At 41.7% G+C, this 20928-nt stretch overlaps 4 protein-coding genes across 6 annotated transcripts; all 4 read left to right on the top strand.

The window, feature by feature from the left end:
- Positions 1 to 2948: 2948 nt before the first annotated feature.
- Positions 2949 to 4292, top strand: LOC311044563 (natterin-3-like; the record flags this gene model as incomplete). The annotated part of the gene is given in 3 exon segments (XM_084056246.1): positions 2949 to 3047; positions 3051 to 3125; positions 3128 to 4292. Coding segments are annotated over 3 exon segments (1191 nt in total). The 3' UTR covers positions 4145 to 4292.
- A 3760-nt stretch (positions 4293 to 8052) lies between these two features.
- Positions 8053 to 10626, top strand: LOC311044564 (natterin-3-like). The gene is made up of 3 exons (XM_084056247.1): positions 8053 to 8122; positions 8729 to 8822; positions 9334 to 10626. Exons 2-3 carry the CDS (start codon positions 8729 to 8731, stop codon positions 10425 to 10427), a joined length of 1188 nt encoding a protein of 395 aa, XP_083912373.1. The 5' UTR covers positions 8053 to 8122; the 3' UTR covers positions 10428 to 10626.
- A 3745-nt stretch (positions 10627 to 14371) lies between these two features.
- Positions 14372 to 16200, top strand: LOC311044082 (natterin-3-like; the record flags this gene model as incomplete). The annotated part of the gene is made up of 2 exons (XM_084055503.1): positions 14372 to 14486; positions 15122 to 16200. 2 exons carry the CDS (start codon positions 14372 to 14374, stop codon positions 16198 to 16200), a joined length of 1194 nt encoding a protein of 397 aa, XP_083911629.1.
- A 1227-nt stretch (positions 16201 to 17427) lies between these two features.
- On the top strand, positions 17428 to 20696 carry ptrh1 (peptidyl-tRNA hydrolase 1 homolog). 3 transcript variants are annotated; one of them, XM_084054876.1, is made up of 6 exons: positions 17428 to 17639; positions 17778 to 17897; positions 18885 to 19104; positions 19355 to 19454; positions 19551 to 19596; positions 19981 to 20696. In XM_084054876.1, exons 2-6 carry the CDS (start codon positions 17796 to 17798, stop codon positions 20248 to 20250), a joined length of 738 nt encoding a protein of 245 aa, XP_083911002.1. In that variant the 5' UTR covers positions 17428 to 17639; positions 17778 to 17795; the 3' UTR covers positions 20251 to 20696. The 3 variants fall into 3 exon arrangements, with proteins under 3 accessions (XP_083911002.1, XP_083911001.1, XP_083911000.1); XM_084054875.1 differs by having other exon boundaries at positions 17775 to 17897; XM_084054874.1 differs by having other exon boundaries at positions 17428 to 17897.
- Positions 20697 to 20928: the final 232 nt, after the last annotated feature.

Below are 20928 nucleotides of genomic sequence, written 5' to 3'. Positions count from 1 at the left end.
GGTCGCGGTCGTTGTAGGGTTCTGAACAGTCTGTGACTTGGGTGGTACTTGTCCTTAATGATGCGCTTGGCTTTGACCACGCACCGCTTCTTGTACAGATCCTGAAGCGCTGGGAGCTCGCTTCCCATTATTCGCTCTGCCGATCGCACTACTCGCTGTAGGTTGATCTTCTCTCGGGCAGTGCAGTTCCCGTACCAGGCCGTGATGCAGCCTGTTAGGACGCCTTCAACCGAACTGTTGCAGTACAGCTTGAGGATGCGCTGTCCTACTCCAAGCTTATTCAGGCGGCGGAGCCAGTACAGTCTCTGCTGAGCCTTTTTCTTCACGTGTGTGGTGTGCGTCTCCCATTTAAGGTCCTCCTCGATGTGTACTCCGAGGAACTTGAACTCGCTAACCCTTTCCACTGCAGCACCGTCGATGAGGATGGGCGCATGGTCTCTCCGCGGCCTCCTGAAGTCCACGATCAGTTCTTTGGTCTTGTCGACGTTGAGAGCGAGGTTGTACCAGGCACCAGAGCGCCAGTGAGTTGATCTCATCTCTGTAGTCAGACTCGTCGTTGTTTACGATTCGGCCTATCACTGTCGTCCGCGTACTTTATGATGGTGTTGGAGACATGTGTGGCTATGCAGTCATACGTGTACAGGGAGTAGAGGAGAGGGCTCAGCACGCATCCCTGGGGTGCTCCGGTGTTGAGGGTCAGGGGGTCAGATGTGATGCTGCCCATTCTCACCACCTGATGTCGGTTGGACAGGAAGTCCTGTATCCAGTCGCACATGCTTGGGTGTAGCCCTAGGTCTCTGAGCTTTTTGTCAAGTATTGCTGGGACAATGGTGTTGAATGCTGAGCTGTAGTCCACAAACAGCATACGTACATATTTGTCCTTCAGCAGCTTGTTGTCCATGTGCGAGAGGACGGTGTGGAGAGCCATGGCAATAGCGCCGTCGGTGGATCTGTTTTTGCGGTATGCATACTGCCACGGATCCAGCGAGGCAGGTAGCGTGGAGCTGATGTATTCCCTCACCAGTTTCTCGAAGCACTTGCTGACGATCGGGGTGAGAGCGACAGGTCTCCAGTTCTGTATCTCTGTATCAATATATTGCTGCTCAAGGTCATGTTCTCTTTTTCAAAGAGTGTGTTGAACTTGATGCCAATACAGCCCTGCATGGGGAATTATTCATGAACGGGATTCAATCTTAACAAGACCAGACACAGGGGAAAAAACATAATTGGCTACAGTTCAACTGTACAGTTGAACAACGCTCAATACCCCCAGTGGTGGAAAAGGTAATCACATTCTTTACTTAAGTAAAAGTATCAATACTTCAATGTAGAAGCAGGCTACTCTGTTACAAGTAAAAGTCCGGAATTCAAAATGTACTTGAGTGAAAGTACAAAAGCATTGGTATCAATATGTACTTAAAGTACCAAAAGTAGAAAGTACTCATTATGCAGAATGTCCCATTTCACAATTTTTCAAATGTAAAAAATGTCAAAAGATCTTTTGAAAATAGCAGATCTACAAGTTTGCATCGCGCCGCATTGTGAGCTTGTAGATCGGCTATTTTCAAATGGCCAAAATGTATATATGGCTGAAGTGGGTAATGTATGTTAATAGAATACTGAGATATTATTGATCTCAGCTGTTACAATTGCAAACGTGACCCGCTTTAATTACTTCAGTCTAGTAGCTTAATGACTGGTATTCAAATTCTTTATGTCCAATGTATTTGTATTTAAGTTTTCAGTTCAAATAACATTGACTTTCCCATAGACTTTTTGGGGTGTTTAAAGTCAAATATTTCAAAAACTACAAATTATTTAAAAATCACACCCTGTGTGAAGGAAGCGGTGCCTTTGATGAGCCCCGTATTGATGTTGTCATCAATATTTGTTTATTGGACAGACACACACCCGGACAGACACACGGACACCCGGACACACGGACACACAGACAAAGTCAGATATAGAGTGGTTGGCACCGCTAAAAATTAAAAATACAAGCACCCATGTACACAGTAAGCTGGATTTTTTTTACAGTTTGAATGGAGTTTCTAAGAAGGTGGTTGAAATCTGAAGCGTTCCTGAATGGCTGGGGAGGAAAAGAGGGACAGACCGAGACCGACAAAGCCTCCTGTAGGCCGACCCCCTGGGTCTGGCAAATACACAAGGGAGTCTCAAAGAAAGATAGAGTCAAAATTGGTAGAGACAATGTCAGAACTTAAGTTAAAAATAGTCAAAACACAAGTTAAGCCAATCGCACAAAATGAGCAAAGAGCAAAGAGCCCCGACTGGAGCTACAGCTTTTTTAGTATTGTCCATCGCTTTTTGCCATGTCATTATGACAAACAGATGACCAAGAAGAGGAAGGTCTATGGGTCAATCATGTACAACCTAGTTTGCACTTCCCAGCAGCAGCCTGTACAAACAAAAACATTTGAATGTCTGTTATGAGTTGGCCATAAAGCAACTATATAAACCTGCTGGTGACAAGATCGAGGTAGACTCACTGGGGGACATGGCTGTAACGGTGAGTGCACTGCCTGTATTTTTTTTAGCTCCAAGGGTTGTGTAGTAGGCCCATGAGAGAGATACAGTGTATAATGATAATGGAATTCTATAACTCTGTGATTAGAATGGTATGTGCTTGGTGTGCCAGAGATAGAATTGCTCGCTAGAGCCGAGGAATACGACTTAAAAGTGCTCGATATTTATAGATATAATGGACAAAAGTCAATATTCAGATTGAGATTGGCAAATTCAATATACAGTATTGCCCATCCGTGCAGACCACAATGACAGATGGATTTTTACCATTTACCATTTGACATTATTTAAAAAAAACTTCCTAACATTGGCTTTCTGGTGAGCTTCCTTAATCTATATATATTGCAAGACTATGGAAAAAATGATATAATCAAGACTTATTTCCTTACTCTGCCTGTCCCTAGATGAAGCTGTCAGCATTGGTGCTCTTAGCCCTGTTGGGGCTGGCCTCTGCCAGCCTGCAGGACATTGCGAGGCGGAGCTCACGACACAGAAGAGGTAAATGACCCTCTAAGGGATTATATTTGGAGAGATTCGTTCTATTTTACTTCCATGTTTGTAAATTGGATTTGATTACAAATGAAACACCCTGCCATGTCCTCTCTGTCTGTCCCTGCTGAACCCAGAATTGCTGTTTGAGGACAATGTCAATCTGGAGTGGCTGACTTGGACCGGTTCTCTCCCCAACGGTGCTGTGTCCATTTACAACAGCTACGCTAAACGCACTGACTACGTCTGTCAATCCAGGTGCAATGCTGGGTTCTACAACCCAGACCTGGATTCTCACTGTCACTACCCTTATGGAAACAAAGAGTACAAAGCCCGTGAATTCAAGATCCTGGCTAACAAGGACAACTTTGAGTTCCTGGAGTGGAAGGCAGATTCCTATGGTTCGGTGCCTCCAAACTCCATCAAGACCTGTCCTTATGATAACTACTATGTGGGGAAAAACAAGTATGGACTTGGTAAGGTGTCACCTACGAATGAGGCATTTTTCCTCCCCTGGGGGGGTAGTGAGCACTGGTATAAAACATATGAGGTACTGACCATTAACAGGGATGTCTATAGTCAGCATATCTCTAATGTCAAGTACTTAATTGATGAGGTAGAGATCTTCAAGCACCCACCAGAGACCATGACCACATCTGTTGTGACCAACAATGGGTGCCAAAAGGTGGGGAAGACCGTGAATCTCGAGAAGACAACGGAGGTGGCAACCACCTGGAACATCGGCCGCTCCACCATGCAGGGTGTCACCTCTACCATCACTGCCGGGATCCCCGACATCCTCTCCGTGAGCATTGAGATCAAGGCGGAGGTGACACAGGAGTTTAACAGTGGGGCCACTACGACGAAGACCCTGAGCCACTCTTTGTCCGTGCAACTCACCGTCCCACCTAACCACACCTGTACTGTTCGCTTGGAGGGTCGTGAGATGACGGCTGACATCCCCTACACGGCCCGCCTCAGTCGGACCTACCGCAACGGGGAGACCCAGTCGACCTCCATTACAGGCACGTACAAAGGGGTGCAGTACGGAGAGGTTCGGGCAGTGATTGACCGCTGTGAGCCTGTGGCCGACGCCGAGCCCTGCCCTTAAGACACTGACGTTAAAATACCTCTGATGTCTCTGGCACCTTCATGAAAAAGATTACTCTCACGGTTTGTGTCTGTTAAAAGACTGTCGGGTAAAACACAGTATACAGTATGAGTGAGTTGCAAAAACAGATTTTGCCTGCCATCGTGAAAATTCTCAATATATTTCAATAAATGAATGGAATAATGAAATGATGTGGGATTTTAAGTCATTTTATATTGCACGTTTCACACAAAGCAATCTCAATGAATGTGCTTCTCATTAAAAGACAACAACTACAACAAACATACATACACTGTACCTCCTCCCCCTCCTACCCTCCACCCACACATAAGAAGCATTTATAAACACCATCCAACCATACATTCATGACCCATACCCCACCCTCACAACAACACATGATTATGAATGGTAGGTCATTGTAAAAGAAGATACAGATGGATCTGTATGAAATATGAATGGTTGGGGAAATGCCCAGTCCCCTTTAATTAACTCAAAGCAGAGAGAGTTGGAACTTGACCATTTAATGCCTTGTATGCAATCAATAAAATCTTAAAATGTATTCTAAAAGCATTTGGAAGCCATTGGAGGGGTGTTAACATAATCCAAGTAACATGGTCTCTTCTCTAAAAAAGTCTAGCTGTTGCATATTGAACCAGCTATAGGCTACAGATGATAAGGGTGGAATATAAGTGTTACAGTAATTCATTGGGACGGGTTGAATTACAGGTATGAATATTTTTTCACTACGTCAAGGACAAAATGATTTAATTCTGGAAATATTTCTTAACTGACAAAGAAATTACAAATAATTCCTTGTATGCCTAATTAGGTAGTTGCCAATATGGTGATTTTGGGGGCGAAATAGGAGCAGAGCTGCATGCAGACTAATGTTGACATTTTACCGTAGCAAATAAAGATGTAGGCCTACTTACATTCCTGTTTGTACATTGATTTAAAGTGCAAAGTGTTTTTCATCAATGCCATTACTGTATGAATTGTCAAAATGCATCACATTTTTGTAGCTTGTCAAAACTTGGATGACATTGCATTGTATTGTATAATGCACAATACAAGCTCAAGTGACAGTTCACACACTTTGCTGAACTGTACAGAATTACAGTAGTTAGTTTTGCCTATGCCATATATATACGGTATAGGATAAATATCAACACGCTTTTGTGATAGTTTTATACATTTGAATATGTTGCATCATGATGCTAAATTGTATAAATTAAACTGTATTTTTGTTTTTGTTTTAAAGTGATCACACCAGTGTGAAGTTAATGCTAGTAAGATATAAGATCTATTCTAGCCTGGGTGAGTGTTATACGGTTTTGATAGGAGAACATGGTTTTGTTTCATTTGAAAAGAGATTCATGAAATGTTGCCATCACTCTTATTCAGTTTCTGTGTAGAGTTTTTAGAAATGTAGCAATATTTTCTGGAAATGCGTTTAAATAATTAAGAAAACCTGTAATGCAATTGCAGAGAATATCTGTGGGCTCCTCAGAATGTATTGGTTTAAGGGAAAGGGAAAGATATTTATGATGCTGATATATGACAGTGCTTGACTCTGCAGTTTCTATTGAACATCTTCATTATATTCCGGGCCAAGCAAAGTCTATTCAAGGACAAGCAAAGGCTGAGTAAGAGCATTACCATGGTCTTCCCTCACTGGGTGGTTTAGTCAAGCAGTTGCTGCCCCCTTCTGTCTCTTTATTGTAAATGCATGAACAAACAATAAAGATGTTTTTGCCATGGAGTAATGACGCATGGCAACTTGGCAAGCTATTGGATGTTGTACCAGATTGAAAACTTCTCCTGGAGCAGGCTGGAACCTGGAACAGTCTTAAAGGACCACTTCAATTTACAAATCTTCATATAATTTAATTGGTCCTCACTAATGCACATTATAAGATGCCATGGCACAAGATTTCTGTCTATTCCCACCAATGAGATGCAGACTAGTGAGTAGAATTGTGTCATCTTAAAATGGCATGTGTGAGATATAGCTGATTATATCATTTTGACCTTGATTTCAAACAAAAAGCATGGGATCATTCCCACAAAGGTTCATGACAATATACCCAATTGTTATCTTATTTTGTTCACACACCTTTCTCAAAAGCACTTTAAAATGTCCATTACTGTCACCCATTCAAACAAACTTATACACATCGACAGTGGAGGACACCATATAAGGCACCAACCCTCTCATCGGGAGCAATTGAGTTAAGGGTCTTGCTCAAGGACACTCCGAACACAAAGCCAGGAGGTCGAGGAGGAGCTGAGGATTGAATCTGGAACCATCCGATTCCAAGGCACACACACGCACGCACGCACGCACGCACGCACGCACGCACGCACGCACACACACACACACACACACACACACACACACACACACACACACACACACACACACACACACACACACACACACACACACACACACACATGAATGGTTGGGCAAATGCCCAGTCCCCTTTAATAAACTCAAAGCAGAGAGAGTTGGAACTTGACCATTTAATGCCTTGTATGCAATTAATAGAATCTTAAAATGTATTCTAAAAGCCTTTGGAAGCCATTGGAGGGGTGTTAACATAACACAAGTAACATGGTCTCTTCTCTAAAAAGTATAGCTGTTGCATATTGAACCAGTTAGGCTACAGATGATTGCTTTTTTTAAATAAAGGTGGAATATAAGTACCGGTAGTTAAAGTAATACATTGAGAAGGGTTGAAATACAGGCATGAATCATTTTTCTCTATACATCAAGGACAACATTTATTAATTTTGTAAATATTTCTTAACTAACAAAAAATTAACAATACATAATTCCATGTAGGCCTAGGCCTATTTAGTTAGTTGCCAATATGGTGATTTGGGGGCCAACTAAAAGGATCTTACTTTCACGAGATGGAGAATTATTTTTTTAAATCCAGCACTTAATTTCAGCAAAGTATTCCTTTATATAGCAATCCACAATGATACCAGGAAGGTATAATTGCGTGGCATAGCATCCCCCCACCACACACACACACACACACACACACGCACGCACGCACGCACGCACGCACGCACGCACGCACGCACGCACGCACGCACGCACGCACGCACGCACGCACGCACGCACGCACACACACACACACACACACACACACACACACACACACACACACACACACACACACACACACACACACAGGTGCAGGTGGGCAGGGTAATAAAAAGTTTGGTTCTATATTTCAAGTTCTACAATATTTCAAATGGATGGGTGGTAGCTGTGTCCTACAGAAAATAAATTGGTGCTTTATTGATTTTACCATTGCTTATCACTCTTTTATCAGCTTGTTTTCTTTATCCTGTTAATAATCCCAAATCTTATCTTTCATTTCTTAGGCGCTGCTTTATCACAGGTGCAGAAATTAGCACAAAGGCAACCTTTTGTCCTGTTATGGAATAAGGAGTTTGCAAATAGCCTAATATTGTTTATCAACTCTGTGAACGTGTTCATACTTGTATTAATTTGACAAGTATGGTACTGTAAATGTACAGTATCATACTTTGTCCTATAGAGTTCAATAGGAAGAGCTCATAATATAGCATTGAGGTTATATTAGAGGTTCATTGCTAAAACAGCAAGTCACAGATAACAAAACCCTTCATTCATTGCAAATCATTTCTTTTGACAAAATGTTTTGATAGAGATACCATGTTTGTTGCTCTGAAGAAAACTCAGTTAATCAGTGGAAAGTGAATCACATCCAGTCCTGATGTAAGAGAGCCATCGAGATGAACAATTTGAATCTTTCATGTCCATTCCATGATCTACAAATCCACTGTACCAGTTAGTTTATTGGTCCACCTCAGAACACAGAGTGAGAGTAACATGCTGTGATTTATGAGTTGGCCATAAAGCAACTATATAAACCTGCTGGTGACAAGAGGTAGACTCACTGGGGGACAGCAGTAACGGTGAGTGCACTGCCTGTATTTTTAGCTCCAAGGGTTGTGTGTATTAGGCCCATGAGAGAGATACAGTGTATAATGATAATGGAATTCTATAACTCTGTGATTAGAATGGTATGTGCTTGGTGTGTCAGAGATAGAATTGCTCGGTACAGCCGAGGAATATGACTTAAACGTGCTCGATATTTATGGACGTCACAAGTCAATATTCAGTATGAGTCAATATTGTTACATTTCTCTGTAATTCCTCATTTACACAGTTAGCAGTGTAACCGACAGAAATAGAAAGATGGCATTGAATTATATTCCCTTGTTATGATAAAATATTAATTAAGGATGTTTATAATATTGCAATACTAAATATTTCATTACAAAACATCTATATGATGGCATCATATCATGGCATCCTATAGTGGCAAATTCAATATACAGTATTGCCCAGCCGTGCAGACCACAATGACAGATGGATTTTTACCATTTACCATTTGACATTATTTAAAAACAACTTCCTAACATTGGCATTCTGGTTAGCTTCCTTAATCTATGTATATTGCAAGATTATGGAAAAGATGATATAATCAAGACTGATTTCCTTACTCTGCCTGTCCCTAGATGAAGCTGTCAGCATTGGTGCTCTTAGCCCTGTTGGGGCTGGCCTCTGCCAGCCTGCAGGACATTGTGAGGCGGAGCTCACAGCACAGAAGAGGTATATGACCCTCTAAGGCAGTGGTTTTTAACCAGTGGTCCGGGGACCACCAGTGGTCCTTGGGGGAGTACCAGGGGGTCCCCAGCAAAATTAGTTAACATAGCGTCGCAATCATTTTAACCACTTAGTTTTGGCTATTCAAAAATAGCAGATCTACAAGCTCATAGCGCGGCACTGAGTGCCGCGCTATGAACTTGTAGATCTGCTATTTTTGAAAAATCTTGAAAATGTGTGCAAATCTTTGAATATATTTACAATACATTACATACATTTTTAACTCAAATCTTTGCTTCTGGGGGTCCCTGGCACAAAACATTTTCAGACGGGGGTCCGCGGCCAAATGTATATCAATTTAGGGGTCCTTGGCATGAAAAAGGTTGAAAACCACTGCTCTAAGGGATATATATTTGGAGAGATTCATTCTGATTTATTTCCATGTTGGTCAATTGGATTTGATTACGAATGAAACACCCTGCCAATGCCTGCCATGTCATCTCTGTCTTTGACACAGTGTCCCTGCTGAACCCAGAATTGCAGGGGTGGGTTCCCCCAGTGGGCAGTGACATACTGGTTCCAGGCCCCCTGACTCCCGCTGAGTATGAGGATCAGGAGGATCAAGAGATGCCCACCTCCTTCATGTTTGCGGACAATGTCAATCTGGAGTGGCTGACTTGGACCGGTTCCCTCCCCAACGGTGCTGTGGCCATTTACAACGGCTACACCGAACGCACTGACTACGTCTGTAAATACCGATGCGAGGCTGGGTTCTACAACCCAAGCCTGGGTCCTTACTGCCGCTACCCTTATGGAGACAGCGAGTACTATGCCCCTGAATTTGAGATCCTGTCCAACAAGGACAACTTTGAGTTCCTGGAGTGGAAGGAGGATTCCCATGGTTCGGTGCCTCCACACTCCGCCAAGACCTGTCCTGGAGGAAGCATCTATGTGGGGAAAAACAAGTATGGACTTGGTAAGGTGGTACCTCAGTATGAGGCATTTTTCCTCCCCTGGGAGGGTGATGAGTACTGGTATAAATCATATCAAGTACTGACCGTTAACAGGGATGCCTATAGCCAGCATATCTCTGATGTCAAGTACTTCATTGATGAGGTAGAGATCTTCCAGTACCCACCAGAGACCATGCGCATTTCTGGGGTGACCAACAATGAGTGCCAGAATGTGTTGAAGACCGTGACTATCTCCAAGACAACGGAGGTGGAAACCACCTGGAACATCGGCCGCTCCACCATGCTGGGTGTCACCGGTGGCATCACTTGCAAGATCCCCCTCATCGGCTCCGGGGGCATTGAGTTCACGGGGGAGAAGACACTGCAGTTTAACAGAGGGACCACTATGGTGGAGGCCCTGAGCCACTCTGTGTCCGTGCAAATCACCGTCCCACCTAACCACTCCTGTACTGTCCGCATGGAGGGTCGTAAGATTACAGCTGACATCCCCTACACGGCCCGCCTCAGTCGGACCTACCGCAATGGGGAGACCCAGTGGACCTCCATTGCAGGCACGTACGATGGGGTGCAGATCGGAGAGGTTCGGGCAGTGATTGACCGCTGTGAGCCTGTGGCCGACGCCGAGCCCTGCCCTTAAGACACTGACGTTAAAATACCTCTGATGTCTCTGGCACCTTCATGAAAAAGATTACTCTCAGGGTTGGTGTCTGTTAAAGGACTGTTGGGTAAAACACAGTATACTGTACGAATGAGTTGCAAAAACTGATTTTGCCTGCCATCGTGAAAATGCTGTAAGAACACTCAATATATTTCAATAAATATATGGAATAATAAGATGATGTGGGATTTTAAGTAATTTGTTGGTATTGCACATTTCACACAAAGCAATCTCAATGAATGTGCTTCTCATTAAAAGGCAACAACTACAACAAACATACAGTACCTCCCCCCTCCCACCCTCCACCCACACATACAGTAAGAAGCATTTATAAACACCATCCAACCATACATTCATGACCCATACCCCACCCTCACAACAACACATAATTATGAATGGTAGGTCATTGAAAAAGAAGATACAGATGTATCTGTATGAATTATGAATGGTTGGGCAAATTCCCAGTCCCCTTTAATTAACTCAAAGCAGAGAGAGTTGGAACTTGGAACGTTAAATGCCTTGTACTGTATGCAATTAATAAAATCTTAAAATGTATTCTAAAAGCCTTTGGAAGCCATTGGAGGGGTGTTACAAGTAACATGGTCTCTTCTCTAAAAGAGTAAGAGTAGCTGTTGCATAATGAACCAGCTAGGCTACAGATGATTGCTTTTTTTAATAAGGGTGGAATATAAGTAGTTAAAATAGTACATTGAGACGGGTTGAAATACAGGCATGAATAATTGTTCTCCACGTCAAGGACATAGGACAAGGACACTTAATTTTGGAAATATTTCTTAACTGACATAAATATACCAATAAATGATTCCTTGTAGGCCTAGGCCTAATTAGTTAGTTGCCAATATGGTGATTTTGGAGACCAAATAAAAGGATCTTACTTTCACAAGATTTTTGATTTTTTTTAATCCAGCACTTCATTTCAGCAAAGCATTCCTTTATATAGCAATCCAGCTAATAGCATCACACAATGATACCAGGAAGGTATACACACACACACACACACACACACACACACACACACACACACACACACACACACACACACACACACACACACACACACACACACACACACACACACACACACACACACACACACACACACACACACACACACACACACACACACACACACACACACACAGTTGGTTCCAGACAGTAGAACCATAATGACCAAATGCAGCTCACCAGATTTTACTCTAAGTACAGTTACTGTCAGACACAGTGTCTAGTAATCTGAGAAGTCTATGTATTTTTGTTACAAATACTTTCGAAACACATGTCTTTAATGCAACATTAGAGTCCATAAACGAAAAGAAGGGGCTCGCACAATGAAGGATGAAAACTGAGGCTCTTTAGATGCTCTTTAGTGCAAAAAGTGACATGGTGAAAATAAAGTGACACAGAGAGTGGATGTTTCGGTCCTCAGACCATCATCAACACTCTTTAATGCAACATTATCAGACACTGGCATCGTGTTGTATATTCAAGACAACAGCACAGTGGACAAAAAGGTTAATTTATATTTATTATAAAATCATTATATTATAAATATATAGCCTCAGCAATAATAGACCAAAAAAAAGGTTTGTATATGTGCTTTCCAACAAATGAAGTTGGAACTTACATTTTGTCTTTTACAATGAACAACCTCTGAGACAACGAATCATTGAGCTGGCAGGATAGTGTGTATTTATAATGCTCTACTATAAGATGAAACTTCCTTCTATGTACAGTATACTGATTATATTCATCTACTCATCATTGTAAACAGCAGAGACCAGATGATGGCAACTATGAATGGCCCTAAATCACTGCTTGTTCACATTCAGCGACTGCAGTCAATGTACAGGCAAATATCACACTGAGTGACATTGAATGGCTAGTATTCACAGTCAGCTGAATGTGAGAATAGCTGCAAGGGTGTAAGTGCTAATGACATAGTTATGACACAGATGAGAGAGACCATATTATGGTCTCAATCAATGTGAAAGACCTCTATACATTTCAACACAGAGTCCACATTCATGCATCAACAGACTGATAATACCTATCTGTCCCAAGGATGTCCTCAGCTGGCCTTGACATCAGTGCTTATCTATGATAGGTCTGTCCATAGAGAACAATGGTAGTTTCAAAAGCCATCTCCACAATGAGACCTGGTATTATCGCTGCAGTGGCAGTGGTTATGTAAGATCTCAGCAAATGACTCACTGTTGCTATCATGTCTCCAGACAATCGATGAGCAGATGCAGTTAATGTCTCAATCAGACCTTTTTTATCACTTTATTACTATTTTACAACATTTATGTTTTTGTGTTCTTTTTTTCTACTTTTTTATGTAATTATATAGCTTGTCTCATTCTACTTTGTGACTCTGTTTTAAACAATTGCTTTACAAATAAAGATGATAATAATAATAATAATGGGATTTTTCAAAAATAATAATAGTTATGAATATGAATATGAATATTTTATTATTATTACCTTTATTATTATAATGTTGCTATCTTGCATTTATCACGGTGTCCTAATGTCGTATCAGTCTCAACCTTCAACTGGTTGTGTAATTGTCAATACACAACCAGAAAACGCAGCTAAAAATATTTTTGACAAACTGATTTATTGGGTTCTGGGGATATACAGCTTGCTTAGCACATAAAACGTACATGTGTAATTCATTGTCTAATACTTAGAAAGTGTTAGCTTGTTCAAATTATGCTGTTGATGTGGAAAGGGATAATTTTATAGAATACTAAGGACAGCACATTCAGAATTGCATTTCCTTTTTATGGAGGAAAAGGTAACAATGCCACAATAGTTAGATTGCTGCCACTCTTCTATCCACTGTGCACTCATTTTGTGACAGGTCTCTATTCATAACAAGCAGCAGGACAGTCCATAGGCTGCTAAAGCTAGATGTTTATTGTGGGCAATAAACAGGTTTAAAACTCTGCGCACGTAGCAGGGCATCTCACTGCAGGAGGAACCTATCAAGGTAAAACACTTTCTTTACACTTGGATATGGAATGAAGTGGTGGACTATAATCTGTACTGTAGCGTTTACAATTCACTCTGCAGTATGATTCTATATATGTGGTTATGTCAAGTCTTGATTGATAATCTAAATTGGGATAAACTGAATCTGAAAACATAACCATAAAACATTCTTAAAGCTGGTCTTAAAAGAAAATGATGGCTTGTTTCTGGCTAGAACTGATCCAAAATCAATACAACTACTGACTTGATTATGTATAAAGCCATCTAATTTGGCACCATGCCTCATAGGCAAGGTGAATGGTATTTCTGTGTCATTGTTTAGAGACTCTTACATTTCATTTCATTTTATTTAGTTTTGCACATGGTAGTGTAGTGTATCGTACATTCATTACATCGAATACACCAATGAGCGAAAAGGAGCAGGAAGATGAATACATTATTATTGATACCAATTCTGTATGGTGTCATTTTCTTCTCATATCAATGCATTGTTGCTTTCTTGACATTTTCTAAACAAATTCAACGATTTTCCAGATATAACAGCATCAATAATAGTCCAAATGCGGTGCGTTGTGAGCTTGTAGATGTGTTATTTTTGCAATATTTGAAATAACAGATCTACAGTAGTTAATTCATAATGTACTTTTTCCCTTCCTAGAAATGTAGTGGAGTCAAAAGTACAATTGTTATCCAAGTATCCATAAATACAAACACTAATAAGTAAGTAAACAGATACTGTTGAGTGTGGTACTCGAGTAAATGTACTCTGTTACTGTCCACCACTGCATGTAGGCCTATATACTATACATACAGATATTTATATAGCTGGAAATATGTTTGGCTTTACAGTACTTGAATGTTACAAGGTGACAAAGTATAAATGAGTGTGGTCCCCATGTGTCCAGATGAGGTGGTGTGTCTACGTCCTCTTGGCTGTCCTGCAGCTCTGCAGTCCAGCCTTGCTCTCTGACCCTCTGCTCTACATCTCACAGCTGGAGGGAGAGGAGCAAATCCTCAACAGTAAGTCATACAATGGATTTAGTGTTCACATTTTGATTAATCACTTGAACCCCGTAGCATTCATATTCTGGGGGGAACATTGTGAGCTTGTAGATCAGCTATTTTTAGCGGCGCTAGCCGCTCTATACCTTTAGGTATAGAGCGGATCCTGCTCTATACCTGACTTTGTCCGTGTTCACCGTCAACGCTCTGATTGGTCAGACCCGTCAACGTTGTGATTGGTCAGACCCGTCAACGTTCTGATTGGTCAGACGCTCTATACCTTTAGGTATAGAGCGGATCCTGCTCTATACCTGACTTTGTCCGTGTTCACCGTCAACGCTCTGATTGGTCAGACCCGTCAACGTTCTGATTGGTCAGACCCGTCAACGTTCTGATTGGTCAGACTATTTTAGCAGGATCCGCTCTATACCTAAAGGTATAGAGCGGATCCTGCTAAAATAGACAGAAAAAAGCGGTCCAAGTACAGAGCCAACTGAGGTCCAGTTTTTTTAAGTGGTAAAGTGGTAAAACAAAAATGCCAGTGAAGAGTTTTGTCTGACTATGTGACTATGTGTATGTCTTTGTCTGTCCGTCTGTCTGTTCATATAAAATACCACTATTTTAAATTAGATATTGTCTCTCTTGTCATATAGAGCCCTGGCTTAACCCCCAGTTAGAAGATGTTGCTCCGTCTCTGGATAGAAGTAAACCAGCCGAACTGAGAGAGATGGATTCAGATTCCCTATCCTTCCCCATGTTTGGTGAGAATGAAAACCTTAAATGGGTCAAGTGGGAAGGCTCTCTTCCAAAAGGCGCTGTTTCCATCTTCAACGGCTACACAGAGCGCACTGACTATGTGTGCAAAGTCAACTGTGAGGCTGGCTACTACACTCCCAGCAATGGTGACTTCTGTCAGTACCCCTTCGCTGAGCATGAATACACCTCCTCCAAGTTTGAGGTGCTGGTCAACGTGGACCACTTTGAGTTCATTGAGTGGGTTGAAGATTCATATGGGTCTGTCCCCAGGTTTGCAGTCAGAACGTGTCCTGATGTGGATATCTTCGTGGGCAAGAACAAGTACGGTCTTGGCAAGGTTGTGACCAAACATGAGGCCTTCTTCCTCCCCTGGGAGGGTGATGAGTACTGGTATAAAAGCTACCAGGTCCTGGCCCTAAACAGGGACAGCTACAGCCAGCACATCTCTCATGTGGAGTACGGTATCGATCAGATGGAGCTCTTCAACCACCCTCCAGAGACCCTGCAACTGGCCAAGGTCACCAACCTGGAGTGCAACAGTGTAGAGAAGAAAGTCAGTCTAGAGAAGACCAGCACCGTGGAGAAGACCTGGGACATCGGGAGGGAAACCCGAAACGGCACTACCACCATGAAGGCCAAGGTACCAATCCTGGGACCGGGGACTGTGGACTTCTCAAAGGAGCAGACCGTGACCTTCTCAGAGGGGACAACCATGGTGGAATCCATCAGCCACTCCGTCTCAGTGGAGCTTCTCGTTCCACCCAACTACTCCTGCGCTGTGAGGATGGATGGGAGGAAAATGACGGCGGACATCCCCTTCACCGGAAGGCTGAGCCGCACCAACCACAACGGGGACACCCGCTGGACCACTGTCACAGGAACTTACGATGGTGTGAGAGTCGGGGAGATCAACGCGGTGGTGGAGCGATGTCAGCCGGTCACTGATGCTGTTCCATGCTACCCCAGTGATGACTGAGGCACAAATTCACTGAAAGAACCATGAACTTAAAATGTCCATTGCAGTAACAGTACAGTAACCAAGCATAAACCTCTATTATGTATTTGGAAAGGACAAAACCATTTCAAAAACTGAAGTCATAATTCATGAATGAATAAATGTAATGTATGTCACAGCAGTATTGTTCATTCTTAATTTTATTTTATCCAATCCAATCCACTTAATTTATAGAGCACATTTTTACAAACGCTGATCTGATACATTTAATTGATTGATTGATTGATTGATTGATTGAATACTTCAGAAATGTTAACAGCAAGTGGTACAATAAGACAGTAAGGCTAGAAGGATAACATAACAAGGTCCTGGGGACTTGTTTCCATTGTGGTCATATGTATTCAATTCATCAACACAGCATAAATATTTAACACAATAATACATGTCATCAACAAATACAAACAAGTACAGAAGAGATGGGAAAATTACATTTACGCCCCCTTGAGGTCTCCTGATAGATATTTATTTTTTCAGGACATTTTTGAAAGAAACCAGTGTTACACCTCCTTTAATAGATGGTGTCAGGGCATTCCACATTTTGGTGCCAGAGTAGTAGAATGAAAATTTCCCATGTTTGTTCTAAATTTGGGTGGTACCAGATCATGGTCGCTCTGTGGGTGTCACTCACTTTGGAGAAGTAGTTGAGTAGAGGTATGAGGGTATTCAGGGCACTGTCCTTTTGACTATCTTAAAATACCAATCCCATTGATATTTGCCTGTCTTCCTTGAGACTTATCTAAAGTTCATTAAATGAATCAGTAAATCAACAAATACATAACATTCCCTTCAAATTCCATGGCATAGCCACGGTCCTACAAAAGTATTTGAGGTCTTTCACAGGACACATGTAGGGTAGGCTACATAGTGTCCATGTTTGAAGAAACAATTGCTATGTGCAAAACAACAATTGCTATGCCTTTATGGGATATATATCAATACAAATGAAGAAAAAAAAACGAAAAAAAAACTTTATGTCTGGTTACTGGATCTTGTCACAGTGGAACAGTCATTTCATGCTTAACCTTTTACCTACTCTACTACCACTGCACATAAATGATGGGTTTTCTACTGAGTCCAAGTGCAGTTTTCCACCTCCAAGCCAGATGTCACTGTTCAGTAAATGTAGTGGGAGATTGGCCATAAACTACTCTCTGTTATGTAAACTCGTTGACTACTATGGAAAAGCGTGGAAGGTCGGTGTTGTTAGAACACAGCTTGTTGTAGTTAGGTAGCTGGTATTTTTGGTCTTTATGTCAGACCTTTACCATATGGTATTGATGAAATCTAAGTCAGTTTAACTTGAGATTATTTATGTCCGATAGTGCCATTTATCAAAGCAAATTATAGCCACATACGTTAGGACGGCTTGTTGATGATGAGCTGTTCCTGCTATATTAAAGGTACTGTAAGCTAGCTGTGGTGCTACCGTGCTACAATGCATAACATACAGTTAGAATGGGCATGATGACCGTGGACCAATGAAACACGTCACAACTTTTGGTAAACTTTGCCACTGTGTATCACACTTTTTCAAGAAGCTGTTGAACTTTGCCACAATGAGGCGACTTTTATCAAGAGTGATAAACCGAGCTCTTCTGAGTGCATCGTTCACTCCAGTGATGGCCTGTGAAGCAGAAATACACTCCAAGAGGAGGCTGGTAAGTGAGGCTTTGTGCACACTACTGCAGGGGTCTTCAACAGGGGGTCCCGGGACCCCTAGGGGGTCCTCAGAGTTACTACAGGGGGGGTCCGCCAAATCTTTGTGTGATAGGATTTTTTTTTTACATTAACCACTTGAACCCTAGCATACCTTTTCTGAGGAGAACTTTAGCCAAAAATAGCAGATCTACAAGTTCACAACGCCTCACGCTGTGAGGCGTTGTGAGCTTGTAGATCTGCTATTTTTGGCAAAGAGCTATAGGTGTAGAGGGGAATAAAGAGCAGCAAAAAAGTATCTGAAACACAAGTTTATACAATATAGAGGGGGTCCCTGCTTCATCTCTCTCTCAGCTAGGGGGTCCTTGGCCTGAAAACGTTGAAGACCCCTGCACTACTGTGTTAACAGAGCAGCAGTCACTCACCGATTTGTGTTTCTTCCATGGTTTATTAAATTGGGGTTAAAACACAATAATTAAATGTCTAAATATATGTAGAATAATTGCTGTCACAATAATTAAATTAAAGTTTTCTAATGATTGGACATGGAACTTGAAATGGTGTTATGCCACGCCCATTTTCTTTTAGATCTGTAGCGCCCCTTCTGGTCGATTTGAATTCAGCTTTCAGAGTGTGTTTCAGGCGCTACCTATCTAATCCCTTATGCCTAATGTTATTATTAGGCATTTTTTATCATTTTGAAAAACATTTTAGAATAGTGAAAATAGTCGATCTACATCAACGTGTTGTGAGCTTGTTTACCAGCTATTTTCACTAAAAATAATAAAAGATGGCTTGAATTTGGATAGATTCATCCAAATAAAATCCAAAATTATTTGTGAGACATATGGTTCAAAAAGTATAGGCCAAAACGTAAATAACAGATATAATGGGGTTCCTTCCAGCAGCTTCACAATATGGACCTGTAAGAAAAGCACTGTGAAATACGTTCCTCTACATGTGTGTTGTCCTGTAATCTGTCTGGGCAGGTTGTAGGATTGGGTAACCCTGGCATGGAAGGTTCCAGGCACAGCGTGGGCATGGCTGTACTTGGTGCGCTCGCTGCCAGGCTCGGGGTGGCCGACCGTTGGCGCGGCGACAAGCACGTGTCTGGTGAGGTAATTGTTTCAGAGATCCAGGATACCCAAGTGGTGCTGCTTCGTCCTAAGCTGCTGATGAATGTCAATGGAGTGTCAGTGACCAAAGCAGGTGAGGTCAGAGGCTTACGTAGTTGTGGCTGTGTGCAATGATGGATCATCCTGTCAGTTGTCTGCTGCCTGATCGCAAATAAAATAAAATAAAAGGTTATAAAAATACATTTTAGGGGTGGGGTTAAAAAAAGAAGACAAACTTAACTACTCGCTAGTTTTATATTGTCAGAATATTTTTTATTAAATTCAATCAAATAGAGCGGAATTAGAATTTCCCCTAAACTAACCAAGTTTCCTCTACACTGTAGCAGGGAAATACAGAATCAAGCCAGAAGACATACTTCTCGTCCATGATGAGCTGGACAAATCACTGGGGAAGTTAGCCTTCAAACATGGAGGAAGCGCCGGGTGTGTTTCTTAATGAAGTTATGTCCTACCTAGAGTGTATTTACCTCAATTGTCTGCATAATCATTATTCTGACCTCAAGATGTCTCTTCCTGCAGGGGCCATAATGGTGTTCGATCCTGCTTGGACTGTCTTCAGACTGATGTAAGAAGCCCCTCCACTATTGATATTATTATCGTTGCATCATATTTCTGTGCAAGTGTCAATGATGCTCAATGTGAATTTGTGTGTGCATTGGGAGCGTGCAATGATGATTGATGACATAGATTTCTGTATTAGCCATATGGTCTATAGGTTTGTGGCATGAGTCTTTGGTATGACTCGAACCCCAACCTCCCAGTCTCAGGGCAGAAACTCTAACCACAAGGCCACTGAGCTGGTTATTATGCTGTTATATCTCTGTTTTAAGTGATAATATCTGATGTATCATTTTACTACACAAACTGTAGTAATGAATATCCTCAAAAGGTATACAATTATTACGTTTGTTGAACGCAGTAAACTACAGAGTCAGCTTTTCTCCTCTAGGTGATGCCCAGATTGCGAGTGGGGATTGGCAGACCATCCAGTAAAACACCAGTGGACCGCTATGTTCTGGGTTGGTTCTCCCATGAGGAGCAGAAGGTCCTGAGTGGAGTTTTGGATCAAAGCGTTGACCTTCTCCTCTCCAGGCTCGTGGAAGAAGACATGCTATCCCCTTCTTCACCACCAGGTGGAGGACAAGCAGCACAGAAGAAAAGGAAAAGAAGGGAGAACTCAGCCTCTCCAGACAGGGAAGAAACCCTAGTTCAAAGCTGAGACATGAAATAGACACTAGACTTTGGGACTATATTAAAACATAACTGCCTCAACAAAAAATGTAAAGTGATTGTTATTTATTTGTGTTATACGCTCCAATTTGAAGTCTTTCTGACACTGGACGTTTAAGTGTAAATGTTGTATGATGACAATTGAGTGTTTGAATACATCTTTTAGACTTACATTTAATACTCGGAAGAGTCAATTTTCACACTCAGTCAGAGGGGCCTGTCACACTAATTAACACCTGATTTGACTTGGTGTAATATGATGGTTGAACGATGCATAGTTATTTATATTTCCTGAAGTGGATTTTTTTTTATCTAGCAGAGGCGCTATGTATTTTCTATAAGGGAATGGTTTTATCATCTGTTATCTTATCCCTGATATAAATTTAAGATGTCTAACATATTAAAGAGTATGGCAAAGTGTATATGTGTTCTAAGTTGAGAAGGAAATAGGAGTCATGATGCATCACAATGTCACCATTCTCCCAAGGTGCTTGAATGAAGAAGCAAGCCAGACAAAAACAGCTGCTCTTGCTTGCATAGTAGGTGATTTTTTTCTTTTCATCGACTAAAAGTCAATAACAGGCCTGCGCTTTCCTTCCATTTTGTTGTCACTGCTACATAGGGTTCTCCTTAGATGCCACTCTCTTAGCCTTGTCCTCAGTGATGT

Source organism: Gymnoscopelus microlampas, assembly GCF_963454915.1.
Source record: "Gymnoscopelus microlampas genome assembly, chromosome: 4".
Classification (NCBI taxonomy): domain Eukaryota; kingdom Metazoa; phylum Chordata; class Actinopteri; order Myctophiformes; family Myctophidae; genus Gymnoscopelus; species Gymnoscopelus microlampas.
This window is presented reverse-complemented; position numbering and strand designations above follow the sequence as displayed.

What these genes read in the sequence shown, in the direction of transcription:
- LOC311044564 (XM_084056247.1), top strand. Translation starts at nt 8,729, where the DNA reads ATGAAGCTGTCAGCATTGGTGCTCTTAGCCCTGTTGGGGCTGGCCTCT. An exon ending in GAGCTCACAGCACAGAAGAG is followed by an intron (nt 8,823 to 9,333) that starts GTATATGACCCT and finishes TCTTTGACACAG; the next exon opens with TGTCCCTGCTGAACCCAGAA.
- ptrh1 (XM_084054874.1), top strand. Translation starts at nt 17,718, where the DNA reads ATGAAACACGTCACAACTTTTGGTAAACTTTGCCACTGTGTATCACAC. An exon ending in AGTGTCAGTGACCAAAGCAG is followed by an intron (nt 19,105 to 19,354) that starts GTGAGGTCAGAG and finishes TCTACACTGTAG; the next exon opens with CAGGGAAATACAGAATCAAG. An exon ending in AAACATGGAGGAAGCGCCGG is followed by an intron (nt 19,455 to 19,550) that starts GTGTGTTTCTTA and finishes CTCTTCCTGCAG; the next exon opens with GGGCCATAATGGTGTTCGAT.